General features: G+C 49.6%; 1 protein-coding gene and 1 long non-coding RNA gene across 15 annotated transcripts in view; one reads left to right on the top strand and one right to left on the bottom strand.

Annotated features, from left to right (window-relative positions):
• The window catches only part of LOC132593998 (uncharacterized), a 210,740-nt gene extending 209,473 nt beyond the window's left edge, over positions 1-1,267 (bottom strand). Inside the window, exon 1 of the long non-coding RNA XR_009560127.1 lies at positions 615-1,267. This is a non-coding gene — a long non-coding RNA (uncharacterized lncRNA). The remainder of the gene's footprint in view (positions 1-614) is intronic.
• Positions 1,268-1,458: 191 nt separating this feature from the next.
• The window catches only part of PEG3 (paternally expressed 3), a 29,432-nt gene continuing 7,164 nt past the window's right edge, over positions 1,459-23,726 (top strand). Inside the window, exons 1-8 of one of the 14 annotated variants that reach the window (XM_060288515.1) lie at positions 1,460-1,663; positions 5,109-5,179; positions 15,711-15,789; positions 16,392-16,454; positions 18,197-18,676; positions 19,194-19,277; positions 19,970-20,110; positions 20,193-20,302. In XM_060288515.1, coding sequence (XP_060144498.1) covers positions 18,283-18,676; positions 19,194-19,277; positions 19,970-20,110; positions 20,193-20,302 — 729 coding nt within the window. In that variant the 5' untranslated portion in view covers positions 1,460-1,663; positions 5,109-5,179; positions 15,711-15,789; positions 16,392-16,454; positions 18,197-18,282. Of the gene's footprint in view, positions 1,664-5,108; positions 5,180-7,712; positions 7,843-15,710; positions 15,790-16,388; positions 16,455-18,196; positions 18,677-19,193; positions 19,278-19,969; positions 20,111-20,192; positions 20,303-23,726 lie in introns of those variants that run through there. The other 13 variants (XM_030851480.2, XM_060288514.1, XM_060288524.1 and 10 more) reach the window with 13 other exon arrangements.

Consider the following 23,726-nt stretch of genomic DNA (forward strand, 5'->3'; position numbering starts at 1 on the left):
TGAAGACTTGGGGAGTTTCAAACATCCCCCACCCCAAAAGCCAGTAGTTCTTAATGTACCCAGCAACCACTGATTTATAAATATTTATACTTATTAAGTATAAAATTTGAATCTGGGTATCATGTTCTTTGTGCTTAGGTAACCTGCTTTTTGTAATTAACTGTATCTTATGAATCTTTTCCTTTAAAATTAAAAAATTACATTTTAATTGGCCACATAAAATTGCAGTGTGTGGCTTTGCCAGAATACAATTTATTTCTTCCGCAGAGTACATTTTTCTAATAAAAAATGCTACGTGAATATGCCTGCATATAATCTTTCGTACCTCTTAGCTTAGTTCGTTTCCCTTAGCTCCTGGAGAGTGGAATAGTTGGATCAAAGGGTGCATCAGTGAGCTTTTTGTAATTCATTGATTCTACTACTGGGAAAGAAATGCATATTTCTGGCTAGGAGATTCAAACAGTATGGACTGGAGACGGGAAAGATCCCTCCTCCATATTCCTTCCCCTCATCCTTTTTCCCTAGAGGTAACCGGCTAACAGTTTCTTGTACACTTTCCCAGAGGTTTTACCTGTGTGTGTGTTCATCCTTAACAAACAAATGAAAACACTTACCGGGTCATGTCTACAAACTTCGGCCACTTGAGTGTTTGACTAACTCTATTGAGTCCTCGGCCGTCGTTCGTCCCGAGCGGCGCTACCTCGTCGTTTCCCGCCGCATACGGGTTTCCTCACGCGTCTGTGTGCCCTGCATGGCCGACGGTCCGGGTGGCCACGGGTGGGACTGACCCAGCCTGTCCCAGGCGGCGACGCGCGAGGCCGCCTCAGGAGAGCATCCGCTAAACCGTGCTGGTCCGGGCTCTCGGTTTTACGTTTCTTTGGGAGTCAGGTCGTGAGTTTTGTCCTGTAGGTCTGTCAGCCATTTGTATTTTCCTGTGAATTGCCAGTTTCTTCCCTTTTTGCCCAATTTTCTGGCTTAGTTTGGTCTTTACCGTATCGGTTTCCAAGAGGTCTTCGTTTATTAGGGAAGTTAGCCCCGTGTCTTTCATGTGTCCCAGGCGGAAAAGTCTCGTCTCCCACTTTCTCGTTTGTCTTTAACTTCAACATACATATTTTTGTCCGCCGGATTTTCATTTTCTTAGACAAATGTATGGGTTTTTTTTTTTCTTTTTCTTCAGAGGTTTTGCGTTTGGGAGTCGCTAGCGGGCCTTTCTCTGCGTCACCCCCCTTCTTTGTTTGGGGGTCGCACACTCACTCCCCCTCCCCCTTTTCCAGACCCTTCCTCAGGGCCCCTAGCATGGGCTTCGTTGACGTCAGCCTGCTGCCTTCGCGCCAAGCCGTCGCCACGGCAACTGCGGCCTGATTGGCAGGGCTTGGGGGCGTGGCGAGGGGGGCCCAGGGCGTGTAGCGCTGCTTCTGATTTGCCCGCGCCGGGGCCCCGCCTCTGCGGAGAGCCTGACAAGGAGTCGCGGGCCGGGGCTCGGTGCAGACGCCGGGAGCTGCGGGAGGACGAGGTCGGAGCGGAAGAGTGGACATGTCCACCATGGGCTGGTGGCGCTGCCGGGTGCCCGGGGCCGTGTGGGGGCAGTAGACTGTGCACGGGCTGCGCCGTGGCTGACCTTCGGCCAGGGGCGGGGCGGTGCCTTGAGGTGCGGTGTGGCGAGGTGAGTCCGGCCGCCTCGGCCCGCACATCCGCGTCTGGACGGTGCGCGGGGATGGGATGCCGCAGGTTCGAGACCCTGGTCAGCGGGCCGGGGCTGCCGCACTTGCCGCAGCGGCGCCATCTTGCGCTGCCGGCCGGAGTCTGGGGTGGGGGCTTCCATGCCACCTTTCCTGGGCATAGTGGAGGACAGGGATGGCTGGCCGTCCTGGGTAGGGGGCGGGAAGGCCGCGGGCTCCTGTCACCGCAGTCCGCTGGGGTGGGTGCCGGAGAAGTGGCGGGCCATACCTAACGAGCGCGGAAAGGCTCAGCGCGCCCCCCCCGCGCCCCGCCCTCCCGTTTCCTCAGCTTGGTCGGGGGGCTGCAGAGGACACCCCATCCCACGGGGTCCCAGATTGGCCAGGTCTGCTCCGGCCGCCCCTGCATCCTTGCCGGTCTTTGGGGGCGGGACTTGCTTGCCGCAGTGGCGGCGGGAGGAGCTAAGGGGCGGGGCCGAGGGCAGTCGTGCTGCGGGATGTTTTTCTCTGGGCGGTGACAGACTGCGGGCCCGCCCACCCTGGCGTCACTTTTGATGTGTCAGATAAGAGTGGCTGCGCAGGCGCTGTCCTGATTGGTTGGTGCGGGCTGGGGTGGGGCCAAGGGCTGTCTTGACTGCAGGTCTCAAAAGAGACCGACTGGTCAAGCCCCGCCTACCTCAGCGCCATCTTTGATGGGGGCGGCTGAGGCTCGCTGCGCATGCGCGGCCTGGTCTTGGCTGGGTGGCCGCAGGGGCGGGGCTGAGGGTAGCGGTGCCCTGTGTTCTTTGCTGTGATTGAAGGCTGCGGGGGTCCTGCTACCTCACACCTTCTTTGCTGGTCACGGGCCTGGCCGCCGACACTTGCCGCGGACGCTTGCCGCGACGTGCCACCCTGACTAGCGTAGGTTTTGAGGTCTGACTTGAGATTGGGCGACGGCTGGTGACTGGGGGGCTGTTTTATCGGCAGGGTCCATGTGGCCCAGAGTTTGCCGACACTGTTGTTGCTGGAGAGCTGTCTGTCCTGAGGGAGAGGGCTACGGGCTATCATTGTGCCCGCTGTTTCTCCTTGGTTGGTCTGGGGGTTGCAGAGCATCTCCCCTTCCCCTGTCGTTGCCTTCCTGAACTGCTTTCACCTTGGGATGTTTCTGGCTAGATCTCTTGGCTTGGGGGGGAGGGCTGGGGCGGGGGGTGCCACCCAGACGTGTTTCGCAGGTGCCCTGTCGACTGGGCTGAGGGGATGGGGCCACGGGCCGTCTTTGGGGACTGACAGTGCTGCAGAACCCCGCCCACTCTGATCCAGTGCTTGTTGGCCGACAGGTGGCGCCGAGGCTTATTGCGCAGGCACTGTTATGAATGAGGGCGGAGCTGCAGGGGGCGGGCCAGGGGAGGGGCTGCAGAGCCCTGCCCACTCTAGCACTGTTTGTTGGCCGTCAGGTGGCGCCAAGGCTTACTGCGCAGGCGCCATCTTGAACTACTGTGGGGCTGCAGGGGGCGGGCCGAGGGAGGGCTGCAGAGCCTTGTCCACTCTAGTGCTGTTTGTTGACTGACAGGTGGCGAGCAAGGCTTACTGTGGAGGCGCTGTCTTGAATGACAGCGGTGCTGTCTGCTGGGGTGGGCCCAAGGGAGGGGCTTTTATGCTTTGTATGACTAACAGGGGACTGCAGACCATTTCCCATCTAGCGCTGTGTACCTTGGCCTAGGGGTGGTAGCTGAAGCTTACTGTGCAGGCGCCATCTTGAATGACGGTGGTACTGCAGGGGCAGCCCGAGGGAGGGGCTGCAGACCCTTGCCCACCTAGTGCTCTGCCGGCCGACAGGTGCCAGCCGAGGCCTACTGCGCAGGCGCCATCTTGACTGACACTGGGCCGGCTACAGGGGGCGGGTCCGAGGACGGGGCTGTGGAGCCCTGCGGCCCTTGCTTTCTGCGCATGCGCCATATTGAGAGCCAGTAGGACTGCGGGGCGGGCTGTGTATGGCGTCCTGGGAGATGGAACTCACCCCGACGTCTTCGCTGCGCAGGCTCCAGGTGGACCACTGCTTGCCGCTGCGGCACATCTTGGCGGCCGCGCGACGGCGTCGTGTTCCCTGGAGGGCGTGCAGAGCCTTGTCCCTGGGACTGTGGGACGGGTTTCAACTGCGCATGGCCGGGGGTCACATAGGAAAGTGGGAATTTTAATAGATTTGGGGAAGGGGTGGATCTAAGTGAGAAGGCGAAGGAGAGCGTGGCAGGCTCTGAGGGCAGTGGGAGGTGACATGAAGGAAAAGGCCTCAATCTCGTAGACAGCCTGGAGAATGCGGAGCGCGGTTATGAGGGAGGCGTGGCATGAGAAATGATGGGATGGAGGAGGGGCTGGCAGGTGGGGCGGGGCTGGGAGGGGCGGGGCGAGAGGGAGCAGCCCTGGATTCCTTGTTTGTGGGCGGGACCTAGTTATATATCTGCCCATGACTGACAGCGTTAACATAAACCAGAGCCATAGTCCTGAAGGTGCATCCCCCTCGGGGCCTCTGATTGATTGAACGCATGCTCTGAGGCACAGTGGGGCTTGAAACATGTGTCGTCCACGGGGATCATGTTGACAGCCTCAACTATTGTGTAAGGTTAAGTAATGATACCATTATCTACTGGTAATGTTGATGATAATAGCATTAAGATTGTAATATAAGCGAGTCTTTCATGCTACTTAGGTGTACAGCACAGTAAAATTTCTGGCATTGCATCACTGGCTATCGCATGGCAGAACTGGAGTTTTACTCACCTTTCTAAGGGGTGCCTATATCATTATTCCACAAGGTTTCCATGAAAAATGTCTGTAGATTACTGTTTTCCAAAAAGACGTTAGTTGATCTGTAATTGCCATGAGTTCTGAGGTTGAGTTCTCTGAGCCTCTGCTTTTTTGTGTGTGAAATAAGTAGAAAATTATGTTGTGGTGGGAATTAACAGAGATGCTAAAAGTAAGGTGCTAATAAGCACTGTATGAGGCACTTAATTAGCAGTAAATAATACTACCTTCTTAGCTATTTTTTCCCTCCAATTTGTACCTGCAGTGTGTGTCCCTTGCCTTTAGAAGGATGGCCAGTGCAGCATAGCTAATAAGTGGGAGATTGGGGTCTTAAATAGGATTTCTCAATCCCAAGTCTTTACTGTTTTGCTCTGCTTATTAGAGAAGTTTCTAAGACACTCAGAGATTGGCTTGCACACGATTGACATACCCTCACTGGAAAAAAGCTATGATTATAGCCAGGGTACAACATACACCCCAGGGAGCAATGCCGATGGCCCTTCCACCCTGGGAGGAAAAGCTGTTCTTCTTGGTATCATTTTACCTCTACCACTGTAGGAGGCAAAGATGCAGCTGTGTGGGGTCATTTCCAGCCTGGAAATTCAGTAATTGGGAAGTAAGTTCGGTGGCTCACATTTTCTTTTCCTTCCCCAGCTCTACCCTTCTCCGAGACGACTTGCAAGAGGAAGAGGGACTAGGTCCAAACGCTAGGTGGCGGTGTCCAGGTGAGCTGAATTCCCTCCTCGCAGTGCCACACCCATCCTTGGACTGAGCACATCCTTCCTCAACCTGACACTTTCCTACTGTACACGTGTTCCATATGGCCACACGAGCACCCTGTGTGCTCTCTGAGAATGCACAGGCTCTTCTGGTGGGTCACGTGTTCACCAGATTCTCCTTGGTCTTCGCAACATTCAGCTACTCCTTCAGGCCTGCCCTTTCTTTCTTATTGGGTGAATAAAGAAACATGAGAAATTCATTGATTCATCTATCAAACATGGCCCCAAGTGGAAAAGGAAGTGTTTTCCTGGAGCTCATAGTCTTTTGGGTAATGAAAGACATTGAAAAAATAATTGTGTGATTCACGCCTTTGAAAGAGAAGGTTCACTTCAGGCATTAACTTAATCTGGGAGAGGCCATGTAGGGTCTCCCTGAGAAAGTGAGGGACATTAAGGCTGAGCCCTGAAGCGTGGTGGATGGTAGTGTGTCGTGAGAAGAGCAGTCTTAAGGGAGCTGGGAGTCCAGGATCTAGTCTAGACTAGAAGCCTAGAACAAAGGAAAGAAAAGAATGGTGTTTGAGATGAGAAAAAGGTAAAGTGGAGCTGCACTGTGAAAGGCTTTGCAATCCGTGGTAGGTAATTGGGCTTGATCTGAAGCACCATGAGAAGCCATGGCAGCACCATGATAATCAGATTTGTGTTTTAAAAACATCATGTGGTTGCAGGGTTCAGAAGGGGAGGGTAGAAACAGTGGGTCCAGGAAGACCTCTTCGGATCTGGGTGAGAGATGGTGGCTTGGGTTAGGGTCACAGAAGAGGGATAAGTGAATTGGATGGATCTGAGAGAGGTACTGAAGAACCGGGGACTCAGTAGGTCTTGTACTCTTTGTTCATGGTTTGCTCACTGATTCAGACCATACTCAGTGAATCATATCATGGGGGGAAGTGAGCAAAACAGCCAAATATTGCTCATTCTGTCAGCAAGCATTGATACTGTGCCTGATCTGGGACGTGATCATGCTGGACTTCGGGTCTCCGGAAGTGAGTGACATAATCCCTGGTCTCAGTGTCTATTGAATGAGAACTCCAGTTAAGTGGAGAGTAAGAAAACATGCTTACCAAGATTGGTGGCCATGCTGATGGCATGTTACCACCCAGGGAAAGACTAACATGCTGTCCCAGTGAGCCACCGGGGGTGGGTTGGTTTTTTCTGGCCTTGGTGAATGCTTCAGACAGCAGTCCAGTGTCTGGCACTCAAGCCTTTGGAGACTCAGAGGCCCTACTTCACCTGAGGACTCATCTTACATCAGTAGATCCACGTTAACGAAGCTAAGCCATAATGAATTATTGGTTTATGTCGGAAAATAGTGTGACCAAATACGACGTTCCTGTTTTCTCAGTTTTGGTAATCGATTCATGGTGGGAGAGCACTACCACAGGAACCTAGATATTCAAAAGTACGCATGATCAGCACATTCTCTCCCTGTAGGCAGACCTACATGGGAAAGGAAGCCATAGTGAGAGCTCGCTTGGTGAGTATGGAATCAGAATGAGAGGATGTGGAAAAGCTTTGGTTGCGCTGGCCTGTAAGGTCACCTGGGGATACCATCTGGTTGCAGTGAAGCTCTTGCTAGGGTCACCAGGACACCAGAAGCCCCTTGTCTGCAGCCCCCGCTCTCCCCAGTCTCCATTCACATTAGGTCTGACCAGAGTAGCGTGCTCTCTCCTATAGATGGTTAAATGAACCATGCTTTGTGGTCTGCCTTTTCATGCCCTCACCCCTTTAAAAAAAAAAAAAATCTGATCAGCCAGTTACTGATGTAAAAATTGGTCAGATATGTCCTACTGGCACAGAAGAGGTTTTATCTCTTTAAAGTAACTCTTTTTCTTGAATCATTTGGGGGCCGACCATAAAACTAAACTCTTAGTTACTGTTTCCTCTTTTTTGAAATTTTTGGGGAAATTCCTCCAGAATGGACAACGATAAGGAACTTTTGCTGCAGAGTGGTAAGTGCTCAGTTTATATGATGGAGGTAAGCCCAGGGCGACGTGGTGATTATCTGCGAGGAGCCACCTGAGAGTCCAGAGGGTGGAGTCGTGGCTGGTACGGTAGGGGCAGTGGTTGTTTACTCCATGCTCACATTCCCCTGTGAAATTGTTACCCAAACAGCCTCTATTGTCCACATGTACCTGTTCATGGTTGACTGGACCACACTGGATGCATCAGCCTAGAGCAGTGGTTCTCAAAGTACAGCTCCTGGTGTGCTTCCTGGATGGCTGTTTCCTGGGGAGCCACAGACCTCCTAAATACCCACCCCGGAAAGGCTGGTGCATTTCTCCCAGTCACCCCAGGCTTGAGAACCACACCCTAGAAGGCATCGAGCTGTAGTGTGCACTCATAATGTCGGAGTGGGGGTGAGCAGAGGCACGGGCTAGCCCAGCTGCTAGTGTTGGGAACCTGAGCTGGGAGGTGAGGCGGGCCCAGGCTGGGACAGCACTTCCCTCCACGTGGTGCTGAAGGAGAGAATGTCGGTTTGCAGAAAGAGGCAGGAGAAAGGAGCAAACAAGAGCAGAGAAGAGACCGCACACCCTGCTGTCCCTGAGAAACGAAGAAAGTAACGTCCTCGGTTCGTGACTTTAAAGCTCTCAATTCCAGCCCCCTTTAATGAGGTAGGTAGAACGAGAGAGGGGCTGAATCTAGGTGCACCGTGATGAGCACCAAACTAAGTAAGTAGAAACGGGCTTGGAGAAGAGACCATGAGCTTTTCTCACTCGTGGTGGGATGTGGGGAACCTGAGGTCACACAGGGGGCCACAGAATTTCTTTACCTCTCCTCGCGCATCCGGCCACATTTCCAGCCACCACTAGTTGAGTTCCTTCCAGTTCAGTTGAACACTTGACCCACTGATCCTTTGATTGAGGCCAAAGACCCCCCCACTTGTGGCAGGGGTGCCTGATGACTTCCATCTTTGTTTCAGATGAATTAATTGTGAGACTGTGCTTTTGTTTTCTATGCATTTTTGTGAAATAGAAGTAAAGGGCTGTAAAATACTCAGAGAATGGCATAAACACCTCCACATGGACCACAGTGGCAACACTTGTCCATCAGGCAGGACCACTGCCCTGTGGTTGGGGTCCAGCTCTTGCCCGAAACTAACTCTGCATACAGTGCTTATGACACACACATTTCATGCTTAGATGTCCTGTGTATTTAAGAACAGGTCTTTGGAGGTTGAAGAACAGCTGGAACCCCGTAAGCCCCTCTGCCTGGTGTGGAGGGTAAGACCTTTTTCTGACCAGCTGTCCTTGTTTGTCTCCTCTCCTTCCCTCTCCTTGGAGTTAGTGGCTTCCCTTGGCCCCTACGACCAGTGTCAGGCTGGGTCTGTGTGTGTCCCCATCTTCGCCCCCATCCTCTGAATGTGGTCAGACCTTTGGCTTTTAAAATCCTGCCCTTGGGTACTACTTGACTCACGCTGGGACTCCTGCTGCAGAGAGAGTGCGGAGGGAGATGTGGGAGCTTCAGTAACTAGGGTGTGTGAGAGCCCATCTCCAGGCCCGGAAACAAAGCTGATGGGTTTGCCACGTGGCCAGAATTGAGTGTGAACAGTGAGACCGAGAGGACAGCTGGCAGTGAGGTCAGGGTCTAGGTGTGGCGCCCCAGCAGTGGTGTTCTGGCCCAAAGGGTGTGTGGGGAGTGGAGGACTCCACGGGAGCACTGTGGGTGGTCGGAGAGAGGGGGAGCCACGCAGGGGAGGGGGGGTGCTGATGCGCAGTGACTGGCGCAGAGGAGAGGACAGACAGACAGCAGCTGAACTTCCAAATTTATATTCAGGTATTTTTTTCTGATGGTGAACTTAAAATAACATTCTAAGTTGAAATGCAAAATGAAGTATCTTTTATTAATCATTTATTTTTTCGATTTTCCCCACTTTACGCATGGTCTTCATACAAGTTTTTATGGAAGTTTTCTTCCAGTTTGGTTTTGTATGTACTTCCATACGTTTAAGCACCTATGTAGTTTTTTGTTTTTTGGGGTTTTTTTACATAAATGAGATCATGCCCAATTCACTAACACTTCAAACTCAGGCTACCAGAGTGAAGTATGTGGGGTGTTAGGCAGTAATATTTGGTTGTGGGGGAGTGCGTGGTGTGCCACCTGGTGAGCTCGTATCACGTGCCCATCACGTTTACAGTCTCCATTATATGCATGTTTCTGTGTGTGTGAACGTAATATTGTGCAGCTGTTTAACAACATCTACAATAACTTCTGTATAAATACATCTCCATCTGCAGCTTTGATTTCTAAAACTTCACTTTATTCCATTGTGTGGACATCCTCATTGTTTTCTGTGTACATATAAATGAGTATATTTGTGGTAAGAATGCCACATATGCTGTATAATTTTATGCCCTTGTATTTTCATTTAATGCTTTAGACATTTTTTACATTGGTCATTTCCATCAAGTGTAGATAAACTGGTATATCCATAGAATGGAAGACTATGTGGCCTTTAGAAAAAATGATATAAATCTATATGTACTGGTTGGAAAGATGTCTATCAAAAATTACTGGGTTTAAAAATACACACAGAACTCCTGGTATGATCTCATTTTGGTAAAAATAAGATGTTATATGTACAGACTTTAAAAGGTTTAGTATAGGAACAAATGTGATCACTGGATGTGGCTTGCAGTTTCTACGTTGGATAATCTGTAATGTTTGAATGTTGTGCTGTCTTCTATGTTTGTAATCAGAAAATAAAGCTACAAAGTTTCTTGGCAACATGACTTAATGTTACATGACATTTTCTTAAAGATTCTATCTGTTTTCATTTCTTCTTGCATGATGAAATTTTGGAGGAATGCTGTCTTTTGAAGGCAATGATTTATTTTTCTGAAAACAAAGTATGTTTGTCATTGGCCTTAGTGGCCTTTGCCTTCTAGAGATGAAATACCGAATTTCTTGGAGGAGAGGCCAGACACCGGCACTGATGTTATTGGTCTTTCCTAATGTCAGACAGAGGCCTGCTCCAACCTTCTTAGAAATCCATACTCGAATAGCTGGTCAGAAATGGAAGTGTTGGCTGATTTTTCTTGCCACTTTCCTTAAAAAGACCCTTTATCATTTACTCCTAAGGAAGTTCCTAGTTCGTATTTAAACAGTTAATGCTTTTCTTGATTTAAAAGTCTTTCTTTACTATAAACTAAATTCCCACATGTGTATATACTTTCACACGAGTCAGATTCTGGAGTGTATTTTGTTCCATCAGTGTATTTATCATTGCACCCCCATCCTTGTGTTGGAAAGAATACTTCGTGTTCTTATATGTTTGGGTCACTTTACAGACAATCCCCCACCCTTGCTGCACACATACCTTCTTGTTCAGAATTGTCTTGATATTTCTGTACATTTAGTCTTCTGGAGAAACTGGATTCTCAGTTTGTCAAAACTCCCACATTTTATTGGATTTTAACTTATATTCAAGGGAGGATTGACAACAATTTTCATGGTCCTGTGCAAAAACATGTCTTCATTTATTTAGGACCTGCTCTGTGTCCTTCTGTACATTAAAAAAATTTTATTTGGAGTTGCAAATACTTCACTGAATTTATTAATGAGAATTGGTTTATTTGTTTTGCTATTCCTGGAATTTTTTTTCTTGCTGTATTAACTGCCAAGGTTTTTGAATTCAAAATAATGCTTTTTCCACATTTATACCTTTCACTTCTTTTTTATCAGTTGCATTAGCTAGGACTTCCAAAATAGTGCTGAATGGTGGGTATGGTGGAGGGCTTCCCTACCTTTAGTGTTTAATGCTTGCTTGCACTTGAGATAAGTCTTTATTGTGTTTAGATGGTCTCCTAGTCTTACTCTTTGCTAGGGACATACAAGGAAAGGTTGAAGTTTGCAGATGCTTTGTAATGTGCAACAATGCTCATGGAATCCCCTTCCCCCTCTAATCCCTTATATAACAGCCTACCCTAATGGGATATCATCCTTGTATTCCTGGAATAACCTTTCATGGTCAAGGGCTACTATTTAGACTTTTCTAGATTGGATTTAAATGTTTTTGCATCTAAGTAGAAAAAAACCCAAACACAGTTTGTTGAACACCCTCTACGTGCCAGTCCTGTGAAGGTAACAATACAGTGATGAGAAAGGCGATGTAGTCCTTGCCTCAGGGACTTTGAGGGCTGACATAAGTACAGGTGCTCCCTTTCTCTGTTGGGCTGTGCGTCCCCCAGCACATCTTGATTCTGTGATGGCCTTTCTGGGCCGTCCTTGGACAGGCATCCCCCTCGGCCTCAACACTGCCTTTGGTCATGCCAGGCAAACCCGTGGATGACTCTTCCCTGATGCTTTCTTCCTCTCAGCCACACCCGACATGTATCTTCTGTCCTCTTCAGTGGTAGGCATGGCTGTTGCCATGGAGGCAGGAGCTGGACTGGGGAAGTGGGGGCGAAGTGGGAAGAGCAGTTATGCTTTCGATTGGCCAGAGTCGCTGTCACAGGAGGAGTTCACCTGGGTCTTCCAAAGGGTGAGGTGAGTATGGGGTCCTGGCAGGTGCTAACTCAGCAATGGCCTCATTCCTGGGTGCCCTTTGGGCTGCCAGCGGAGGACAGGGTGAGTCGGGGCTGAAGGCTGGGTCACTCGGCTCCTCCTGAGGGGCCACCTGCAGTCAGGTAAGCCTGTAGGAGAACATTGACCCGTGCTTCCTTTCCCTGCTTTGCCTCTGGTTGCTGTGCAGGGATCTGCCCTGTGTTAGGGCCGCCATTGCATAATAGCATGTTCCCGGATGTGCTCCTTGGGTGACGTTATGTCACCTGCCATCACTCCTGCAACATATTTGAGAGTAGATGTACATACAAGGACTTAGTGGTGGTGGGCAGCTGACTTTGTAGCTTTTTTCTTTTTTAACTTATATTTTTATCTACTTGACTGTCTTTGTCCTTAAGTGGAGACTTGCTGTTTCAAAAGGAATAGGCATTTTTAATGTTTTTTAGATATATGCCAAAATGATATCCAGAAATAGCATTCACACTTGTACCAGCCAGCTTCCCACCAACACTGATTTTTATTTTGAAATAGTTGCCCATTTGGTAAGCGTAAAACGTGTTCACCGTAATATTTTACATTTCTTTGATTTCTGATACAGATGTTGGCTCCTGTCACTGATTTTAGGAGCTGTGTATTAATGTCCTTTATTTTCATGAGGAGCCACTTACTTTTTTCTCACTGCTTTCTAAGACCTATTAACTGTCATCTATGCTGCAAAATATTTTTCCCCCTCCTTTTCTGGTTTGCTTTTATTCTGATTAGTTTTTATAGCGTGGAAAATGTGTACCGTTTTTATTTTCACGTCTGCTGCGTAGCCGTCAGTGGTCTCTGCCATTGAATCTGCTCGAGCATTCTCCTGCCTGTCCCTGTTCTTCACTGTTGTAAACAGTGCTTCTGTGAACACCCTTGTGAACTGTGTCTGTGCTCATGGGCACATAGATCTGTCAGTTCGAGTTCAGAAGTGGAATCGCCAGGATAGCGAATGGCATTGCATTTATGTACTAATAGTTGCTAGAGTTGTGAGTGCTGTTTCAGCTTGGAGCTGCAGTTTCCCTAAGTACTTCTTGGGTCTGAGGAGTTTCAAAGTTGATTTTTGGGGGTTTTCTAAATTGCCTATCATATCATCTGCAAACGGCCAGTTTAGGGTGTGACCTTGGACTCAGACCAGGGTGGGGGTGGGGTGGGGTGGTGGACAGGGAGGGGAGGAGACCCCTCAGCATTAAGGTGGTAGTGCTGCCAGCACCCACTCAGTGGGCAGCATGGTCTCGAAAGACCTCCACTAGTGCTTTTGTTTATCATTTTGTTTTAACTGTGAATTTATTTTTTTGACTAGTTAATACATGTCATGATAAAATAAAAACAAAAGGGGAATATACAATGAAAAAGTTAAGTCGCCCTTCCTCCCCTGGCCCCCAGTTCCCTTCCCCAGGGGCAGTCACTATTAATCACTATTTTTTTTTTTTTTTTTTGCGGTACGTCGGCCTCTCACTGTTGTGGCCTCTCCCGTTACGGAGCACAGGCTCCGGACGCGCAGGCTCAGCGGCCATGGCCCACGGGCCCAGCCGCTCCGCGGCATGTGGGATCTTCCCGGACCAGGGCACGAACCCGTGTCCCCTGCATCGGCAGGCGAACTCTCAACCACTGCGCCACCAGGGAAGCCCATTAATCACTATTAACAGTCTCTTCTGTGTCCTTCCAGAAACCGTCTAAGTAAATGACATCTGTTTTTATAATTCCTTAGAATGCTGTGCACATTGGTGTGTCCCATTTTGCACTTAACTACCTTAGAGGTCGTCTCATATCCATTTATTTACAATTGCCTCGTTATTTTAAAAGGTTTCATAATCATAAACATAACCATATTTTGCCCATTGTCATAACAGTACTTCAATGAATATATTTTTGCACGTATGTCATTACATAGCTCTGGGATAAATTCATAGTAGAGTTAATAGGACAGGATATTACATTTTTTAATTTTGATAAGTAACCAATTTGCCCTTTATAAAATTTGCAGGATATGTGTATCCAGTTTTTTCTTCACACAACATATATGTTATCTATCTTTATGATTATTCTGTTCCCAAGGCCCTTTCTTACTCTCAAATGAATTTCCTCTGCCATTGTGGGAAGGAGTAGGTAAGGTCCAACTGTTTTTCAGGTTTTTCTATTAAAAATCTTTCCTTTTTCAACGCCCTTGCAGACCAAGGGCTGTTTCGTCGGCCTGGTCAGAAAATCTTGAGCACATTTAACAGGGATCACATTTGTTGACTCTAGTCCTGAATTTGAATTGAGAAAAGGAATAGGTGAATTTTCAGCATACAAGTTGGCATCTACCTTGTGACAGGATATTTATGGGTGTTCACATGGTCATATTATCAATGAGCAGGAAGTCCTCCGTCTCTTTTCTGTGCTCTGGAAGGGTTTTTATAACATGGTAAATACTTCTCTCATGGAAATTTTATGGGAAGTTGCTCCTTCGGTCATTTCATCTTTTTAAATTTCTTCCCTGGATTTTCCTCTGCTTCCTGAGTCAGGTTTACCAAATATTTATATTTTCTTAGCAAAATTGTTGCTTCCTTATCAAACTTTTTAAGCCTTACAGTTCTTAAGTATAATTTTTACCTACTGGTGCTTTATGCTTCAAACACATGCCTAGTGGGAAGAAAAATTAATGCGATTAGAGAAGTATGTATACAAAGTCAAAGTTGTCCCTGTTTCCCAATTTCATTGTCAGGTTAGAAGATCCCGTCCCTGCTCCAGGATTATAAAAATTAATCTTTTATTTATTTTGATCTTAGTTTTAGCATTTTCATATATGTTGTGACCTCTTTCCCCAAGTGAATGATTGGCTAGATCTCCTGTTACCATTATTATTTATTGAAGTAATCTATATGCATTCCTTACTATTTTTTAATGCCACTTTCATAGAATTCTACATACTCAATTGTGTACATACAGTAAACTTATATTACAATTCTTAAATGAATCAGTCTTCTTGTCTCTTTTGGTCCTTTTTTAGGTGGTTGGTTTATTGCTTTGGCTTTGATGGTATAAACAAGAACATCATTTGTTACTTTTTTGTCGTCTTTCTGCCTTTAGGCATCATACTAGAAAAGAACTTTCTTAACCCTGAGATTATATTAAGATACTTCTTTTTTGTGTGTGGTTTGTTGGCCTTTTGATGTATGAACTTTCAAAATATTGATCCAAGTGAAATTCTTCCAGGTCAACTTTAGAACCATTGTGAAGTTCCCCAACATTTATATTCTTTGAAATTCCACTAGGTAGTATAGGGGGTATTTAGAGCTTTCATATGCTAGATCCGTATATCTTCCATGATTATCCTGTGTCTCTCTGGTTATTGCCTTTTCTATTGCCATATAATGTATAAGTTTGTTCCTATGGGTGCTGTCTTCTTCTGTTAAATCTTTTGTATTTTTACAATGGAGTTCTTCCCATTTTTTCAAATTGGTTATTGTCAGTCCATATTTAGGGAGTCTGTTATAAATGGGTTTCTTACTAAATTATTATTACTATTATAAGGTCTGTTTCCACTGATTTGCAATATCTGAGTGGACGGTCTTACATAAGAGAGTGATAATTTTATATCTTTCTTTGTTCATGCCCCAGATTTTCTTGTAATTGGCTGAAACTCTGTAGAATGATGTTCATTAGCCATAGTGTTAAGACTGTTATGTCTGGTTTTATAAGTGAGTTTGGTCTGCAGTTTGCTAGTGCTCTCTTTGTCTTAGATGTTTTAATTATTCTGGTTTCATAAAGAAAATTTGAAAGCTTTCTGCTTCTTGTCTCTGGTTGGTCTATATGACATGGGAATGGGCCTTTTCTTGAATATGGTATATAAGGCCTCACTCCCAATGCTCTCTTGGTCCACAGCCATTTGGAGAGTGAATTCTCTGACACTCTTTACATTTCTTCCATGTTTACTTGTCCATGTATTTCTTTAAAATGTCTGCAGGTCCCTGGCATTTTGACTCTGTTCCTGTGGATAAGAACACTTGTTCTGAAGTTCCAGAAAGGATCCTATTCCCAAACAGGTGATTTACATACCCAAGGGTGTCCTGTGGCCTCTGAGAGGTGGGGCTGCTGTCATCTAGGGGACTGGAGTTCTCTCTGGAATTGGATGCCACAGAGCAGGCTTGGGCTCCCTGCCCGCCCCTCTGTCCCGCACAGGCCTGCTGGCTTTTGAGGGCCCTGCTCTTGTCACGGCAGTCCCTCTTAGCCAGTTGTTGGGTAAACTCGACTGTGTTCTCTTGTCCCAGCTGTCTCATCAGCTCTCCAGAGCCTGGACGCTTGTCCTTTCTTTCCCCTGCCCAGCAGGGTGTTGTCTAGTGTCCTGTTTGTCATCGAGGAGGGCAGGGCAGGCAGGGCGGGAGTGGCAGGGTCTCCAGGGTCTCCGAATGGAGGTACATCTGTGTAGTTGGTGCTGAAGCTCCAGAGGATGATGCAGAGAGAGTGGGAGGGCAGTTTACACGGGGCGGAGCGGAACCCACCACTGTCTGGAGAGAGTCCCCTGCATTCATGCCCAAATGATGAAGGCTACTTTGAGACTGAATAATTGAAACATCTTTTGTTTTCTCTTTAGACATTAAAAAAAAATTCTTTTTAACTTACTGGTTTTTCCTTTTAAAACAAAAAGAATTTTTGCTGCATGTGGTTTTGTTCTTCTCTGGAAGTAAAGCCAGAAGTACAAAACTGTCAGGTAAGTTAATTCACCCAAACCTAGATTTCTTTCCTGTATTGCCTACTTTCTTGCTCCAGTTGTGGCTGACCACTAATAACAAGGCTGCATAATAGAAACCACATGCAACTAAAATGGTTTAGGTGAAGGGAAACGTATAGCCTTAGTTGGTTACGTTAGAACAAAAGGAAAAGGGAAAACCAGCTTTTATACTTGGTCTAAAAAGTTTTCTTAAGAAGGGAGGGAGCAGATACTAAAGGACAAGTAAGGAAATAAATGATACAGAGGATTATCAAAGTAGAAAGCTGGTTCTGTGGAGGCAAGCTAGATATTTGAAAAGATTGATAAAAGCAGGAGGATGTACAGGGGTGTGAAGAAGTCCTATGGTCGCTTGATCACTTTCTCACCATTGATATGAATAATAGGTGTTTATCACCTGTGTAGGGTTTCTGTGGGTTCACTGGTGCTTCCTTTAACCTTCCCCCTCTGTGCTAGGCAGCGCTGTAAGAGAGCTCCACATATACCGCACAGTGCTTCCCATGCCTGTTTGTCGGGAATACCAGGAAGGGGCTGGTAGAAAAGTGGGCAGGTGAGGGTAAGTGAAATGCCAGGGTGTTCTTTTGGAAACAGTGCTGCAGAGCTTAACCCAGAAACTGCACTGTGCTTCTGCAGGCCTGTAGTAAGAATGCATGCCTGTGTCTAAAACCAATTTTAAAATGGGTTTGCGTACATTATCTTCAACATGCTCTATCAGTGTTGATACCTGACTCTTCCAGTGATGGAAAAGTTCGTCTCTCATCCCTTTACCAGAGTTTACAGTGGGGGCATAGGCACGTGAGCTCAAATATTTAAGACTAAATGCAGCAAGTGCTTGGAACACTAGTAGAGGAAGTGAGTCTCGGGAAGGGTCCCAGAGGACGTGGTGTTAGCACGAGCCCAAGGCTGGGCTGTGGGGCAGACGCTCCTCAGAAGGGTGGGCACTGCTGACGCAGGGGTCCTGAGCTTTCCTGCAAACTCAGATGCTGTCCAGCCACTCTGGCCAATAGAACTTGCTCCCACGAGGGCGATGTTCCGTGTTGTGCAGTAGGGTAGCCACTGGCGCTTGGAATGTAGCTGGTGTGACAGAGGAGCTGAACTTTTAATTTCGTTGAATTTTAACTTAACAGCAGCGCGGGTTCAGGGAAATTATTAAGAGCACTTGCAATCGCATTACCCAGAGCTGAGCACTTGTAACATTTTTCTGTGGTCTTCTACCTTTCACGTGTTGTATGCTGTTTTAACAACCATGTTAGGGGAAGAAATGCTCAGAAATGGCAGAATTGAGCCCCTCACGACCCCCTTTCCGTTTTTGCTAAGAAAAAATACCGACATCCCATTTTAGTAATGGCCAGCACCTTGGGCATCCCCATGTGCTGTGTGCTGGGTGGTTAGGCCTTTTAGGTGTATTGGCTTATTTAAGCCTCACAGTTCTAGAAGGGGTGTAGGTCTGTTGTTCCCATTTTGTAGATAAGGGGACAGACGGCAGGACGTGGGCTGTGTGGCCCAGGGTCACAGAACCAGTTAGTAGCAGAGCTCACTCCTCACACGGGTGTGTGTGGTGCTTTAACGCCTGCCTGTGCATGTGTCTGTGTGTTGGGGTTTGATGCCTCTCTTCTGCCCTTGGCCTGTTCACAAAGCACTGTTGGTGCCCTTGTCGGGCAGCCCCACACTGCTGCCTGGTCCTCGACTTCTGGGACATGTGTATGTCTCCTTACGATCCGCAGGTCCCTGAGTACTGACTGTCCCAGGCTGCCGCGTCTTTCCTGTTGACTCATGTTGGGTTCCTCCAGTGAAAATTTTCCTTAGAGAGATGCTGCCTCCAAAGTACTTGTCTGCCACCAAACCCAAGAGGTCTTGGGCCCCAAATCTGTGTGAGCTAGACAGTGACTTGTCTCAGGAGCCGGATGCCGCCATAGGAGAAGCCGCCACTGACTCTGAATTCTTTCATCAGAGGTTTCGGAACTTCCTCTACGTGGAATTTGTCGGGCCTCGGAAGACCCTGCTCAAACTCCGAAACCTCTGCCTCGATTGGTTGCAGCCGGAGACTCGCACCAAGGAGGAGATTATCGAGCTCTTGGTCCTCGAGCAGTACCTGACCATCCTTCCAGAAAAGATCAAGCCTTGGGTGCGTGCAAAAAAGCCAGAGAACTGCGAGAAGCTCGTTACTCTGCTGGAAAATTACAAGGAGATGTACGAACCGGAAGGTGAGCGGGAGAGGAAGGCGGAGCTCCCTGGGGTGCCCCGCGCAGTGCCCCTGATGTTCTAGGCCGATCGTCCTCTTCGCGGGGAGTGGGGGACTGCCCTGCCATAGGACGTAGGTGGCCTCCCGGCCTTTCTGCCCACAGCGTGCCAGTTGCACCTCCCTCCCCAGCTGTGACAGCCCAATGAGAGCCGGTGCCCCGTGCCCCCGCGGAGCAGAATCCCTCCTGGTTAGGATGCGAGAGGGAAGGAGACCGTGGGCCTCTGACTGGAAGGGAGCCTGCACACACCGCGCCCTGGCCCAGGCTCTGGAACCGGGGCGGGGGCAGGGGGCACCCCAGCAGGTTGTACCTGGCGCTGCCATCGGGAGGGTCACAGCCTCGTTCCTGCCCAGCAGGGGCGGAAGGGCGGGGCGAGAGGGTCTGACCACTGCAGCAAGGGGTGGGGGCCAGCCGGGGGGGCTACTTAGAGGGGACCGGCGAGCACGGACGAGACCTTAAGTCGTGTGTGGTGCCCTCTCAGACGACACCAGCAGTGACGCCCACAGCGAAGGCAGCATGAGCCGGAAGGCAGCAGAGGCCCCGCCGCCACACTCCGCCTGCTGCAGTGAGTAGCCCAGTCGCCGCGCCATCCAGGCCGCGCAGGACTTCCCTGGGGCAGGGCTGCTGCTCAGAGGTCTGAGGGGGAAGGAAATCAGTGAGGATGGAAGGAGTCGTTCTTATGTCGAAGCAGACACATGTGTGGCGTGAAATACAACTGTTTCTCTTAATGATGAGAGAAAATGTTTAAAGCTATGTGAATTTTGCAATAGGCCGTTTCAGGTTGTGTCCACAGCCTCCCAGGAGGGGCAGAGTTCATCACCCCTTTGCCTCCAAAGCTGTTTTATTTGTTAAAGGTTCTTCGGTGAACTTTTTGAAGGAGCGTTGCTTTTGGGGCAGGTGGGTGTTTCATTTCTTTGGGGTAAAGTTACGTGCACATTAAGACTGACTGGGGTAAGCGAGGCGGTGGAGGGTCTGAAGTCCATTTTCCCGAACGTGGACCTGACCACGTGGGAGTTGGGAGACCAGGAGAACCTGAAGGGGGAACCAGCTCCTCAGCTCAGTGTTAGCCCTGACTGAGACCAGGCCCGCCTAGGCAAGGCCCCCAGAAACTGGTCCGGGGCCCGGGTGTCGGGTTGCACTTGGGACCCCTGTTCAGGATCCGTCTCCTAGCATCCCTTCCAGAGGGGTATGTGCACGTGAAGTGAGCGCACTCGTGTCAGGACACGTGGTCAGCTCCTGAAATGTCTGCTTCCTCAGGTGACCGGGACTGGGACCGGGACTGGGACCGAGACTGGGACCGAGACTGGGAGCGAGCCCGCGAGCGGGAGCACCGGAAGGGCAGAGGCAGGGACCTGGAGTCCCGGGCCCGCTGGCCGTACGCCCGGAGCCCCAGGAGCAGTAGGTCCTCCTCCGACTGCTCCCCAGTGCGCGTGCCAGGTTGACTGTGCCTTGTTCCCTCATGACGCCTGTTGTCTTCCAGGGTTTCATCAGCGGGATCTTTCCCTTCCTCTGATGGAGAAAGTGGCTTTTGCAAAGGAAAGAGAGCACAAACATCGGGACTCTGTGATGGATTACGAGACAAGATCACAGGTATGCTTAGGTCTCCACTCATTCTAGGAAGGCTGTCTTCATTTCATGGCAGAGATGCCTTTCTTTCCCGAGAGGCTGAGTTATCTGCCCGCTAGAATCCTACCTGGATTGGGGAGAGCCCCAGCGACTCCCCAGGAGCCTGTCCTGTCCCCAGGGGTGACTGGTGGCTGGGGAACTGCTGCCTGTTTTCTGGTTCATCTACGGGATCAGAGGAGCACTTTTCCGCTCAGCGTTTGTGTCATGTGGTGCGTCGTCCGCAACGGCTGTTCCTCCTGGGCCAGGGAAGCCCATCGATCCTGCAGGTGTTTCTGGTCCTCAGTAGGGAGCCAGGAAAGTTGCACATCCACAGAGCAGACTTGGGGGAGAGCAGAAGGCCCCGGGGCCTGGAAGAGCTGGGTCTGGAGCCTGGCTCTGCCACCTGCTAGCTGTGCAGCCTCAGACCATTAACGAAGCCGAGCCTCGGTTTCCTCACCTGTGAAGTGGGCGGGCTGTTGTGAGGAATGGGTGAGAGTCACACGTAGATGGAACTGGCGCAGTGCGATGCCTGGCACGAGGGAGGCGCTGTGGGCATCACTGGCTGTGGGTACAGGGAAGACGGGCCTTGAGAGAGAGGGTCACGTGTGACACGGCAGCGTGGAGGAGGGTGCGGGGCCTGCGGCCCTGGGTGCATGGTGGTGACCAGGCGGGACCCGTCCTGGGAGCCTCCTGTCTTGTAACAGGAGGGTGTTCAGCAAGCATGCGGGGAGTCTCTGTAGAGAGAGATGCTGTGCCTAACGCTGGCTGTCCAGCTCGCTCTTAAGGAAGAGACAGGGTAGCGGACTGTCACAGGGACAGGAGCAGCTGGCCAGGTGCCCCCTGGGGCGGGGGATCCCAGGAGAGCCCAGCACAAGCCCCGAAGCGGCACCAGATGAAAGCCAGAGTGGGTGGAATGCAAGGGCAGAGGTGCAGTCTGTCCCCAGTGCCCCGAGATGCGGTAACGGTACTCCCTGTGGCGGGGTTTGAAAGGTGGGGTCAGGTGACAGAGGGCTCTGAATTCTACCCCCAAAACTCTTGTCATTTGTCCTGTGTCCTGGAGGCAAGCCAGAACGCGCAGGTGTGTGAGAAGGAGGGGGATGGCATCCCGTTACTGAAAGCAGAGCTTCTGCGGCAGCAGTACCGATGGGGGAGGGGATGTGGAAGGGGGGGAGGGGATGTGGAGGGTGGGCTGGGTCAGAGGTGACCCCGGTGCTCCAGATGTGTGTTATGACCTTGTCCCAGGGAGAGGCCTCTATGTGTGGGACACACTTAGTTTGTCACTAATTTTGGTTTCTTATTTGGAGAAACCAAATTGACCAAATTTTAGGAATCCAGATAAAAACATTAAATCGTAGAAACTCTGAAGAAGAAACCTCTTTAGTGTGCATTTGCCCCCACGAAGTGATGGATGTCAGGGGTTTCCAGTTAACTGCTCTGTGAGCCTGGGACCAAGCGTTCACTCATCTTCAGGGAAAACAGGAACTGCGGGTGTCCTTATTTGGGGGTGTTAAAGTACTCTTATGAAATGAAGGTGATAGCAGATTGGCAGTGGGATTGTGTCTTATTTTGCTTTTCAAATGCCCGTCCTCGCTACTGGAAAGCGTTGGTCCCCTGTGTGTGGTCCAGAGGTCTGGGAGCCACTGGTTCCTCCTACCTTGGTGTCATAGAAATAACAAACAAAGTTCTCATCTTCCTTCAGCATGCATTGTTCGTGTGTGTAGGTCATGTGAGGATGCAGCAGTGTGGGTGGTGTTCTCCGGACAGCATCTGTAACAGGGAACGTGGCGGTGGCTTGTGCCACCTTAGATCCGTGGTTGATCACAGGTACAAAGAGAACAGCTGCTTAGGGCTACCCACTTGAATAGGTCAACTTAATTTAAGTCAAAGCAGCATTTTTATTTCCTAGCAACAACGTAGTCCAAAATTTAACATACATTACATTTATGTTACTCAGATTAGGCAAGCGGAGAGAAATATATGAAAAATGCCCCTTCCCTTTTGCCATCGCCCTTTGGCGTCTGTTAGCACCAGGGCTGGTGCCCTTCTGGCACCCTCAGCCCCCCGGGGTCTTGACCTCATCTGCTCTCTGGCAGCCCGCAAGTTAGGAGTTCTGGTTCCCTCCCTCTCCCACCACAAATACATCTGTGCTCCCAGCAGGCTTCTCTCACTTTGCAGTAATCCAGGGCTGAGGCCTTAGGATGGAGGCACTATCGGCCCCGAGCCCAGCGGGGTGCCCGCTCTGGGGAGCCGCCCTCTGACAGGAGGAGACAGGCTCCCACCAGACAGGGTGGCCGGTGGTGGTCCCAGCCGATTTTGCAGTGAGTGCTTCCTGATCTTTTGTAGTGTGTTGTCCTAAAAATCCTAAGGCCTGGCCTGGTAAGAGTTCGTTTTTGAAGTTCTGCTTAGTGGTGGTGGTGGCCTTTTGCTTTTGAATCACTGCACATTGGCAGTTGTCTTACAAATGAGGCTTTCCTCATAGACCCCAGTGCCTGTGCCTGTTTATTTTTTTCAGTAGGCGATGCACCTGATTGTGTCTTTTTTTTTGTGTGTGTGTGTGCATTTGTGCATGGCTGTAATATCTGTGCCACTTTCCAGAACTGTAGCAAATTTAATATCAAAATATCTTTACCTAATAGTTCAGTAGTGACAACAATTTACCTTTCGCTTACACGATTTTTCTCCATGCTTAAACAACAAATCACATCGCAGGACATCCACTCCCACAGTGCTACAGGGCAGGCCGATGCCCTTCTCTCCATTTCACAGATGAAGGACCTGAGGTTTGGAAAGACGTCTGCTCCCAGGGTTGCTTGGTCGTAAACGGTGCATAAGCTCCTTTGACCCTGGAGTCTTCTCTGGCCCCACAGCCTGTGGGCTTCCCACGGCTCCACCTCGCGCCTTGAGTCTGTCTCCAGGCTCCCTGGGACCACGACTCCCCGAAACTAGTGACGTTCTAGTGCAGCAGTGAGAAGAGGTCCTGTGAGGTCCTGTGCAGGAGGCTGTCCCGCGTGATGTGGGGACTCCTAAGATGCTTTGCAAGGGAATGTGTGTCAAAGCGGAAAAGGCAGCTGGGAGAGGAAGGTGCTCTGTGCTTAAGGTCACCCCCGGGTTCTTCAGAACTTGTCCATACCCAGCAGGGCCCACAGTGTACGGCGGAGGCGGACACAGGACACAGCGGGCCTGGGGATGGAAGCCGGTCGCTCTGCTGACCAGGTGTCTGGAAACGCTGTGTGCAGTTGACACTGGGCCTGTTGAAGCTTCCCACCCCTGTCCGGGCCAGAGTCCCACCACCACTCACCACCCCACCCACGGCCTCTGCGGTCTTTGCTCACCGTCCCAGCCCACCCTGAGCTGTCCCCCCGCTAAAGCCGCTTAGCGCTGACTCTCTGCCCCCACCTTGTTGTTTACT

Source organism: Globicephala melas, chromosome 19, assembly GCF_963455315.2.
Source record: "Globicephala melas chromosome 19, mGloMel1.2, whole genome shotgun sequence".
Taxonomy (NCBI): Eukaryota; Metazoa; Chordata; class Mammalia; order Artiodactyla; family Delphinidae; genus Globicephala; species Globicephala melas.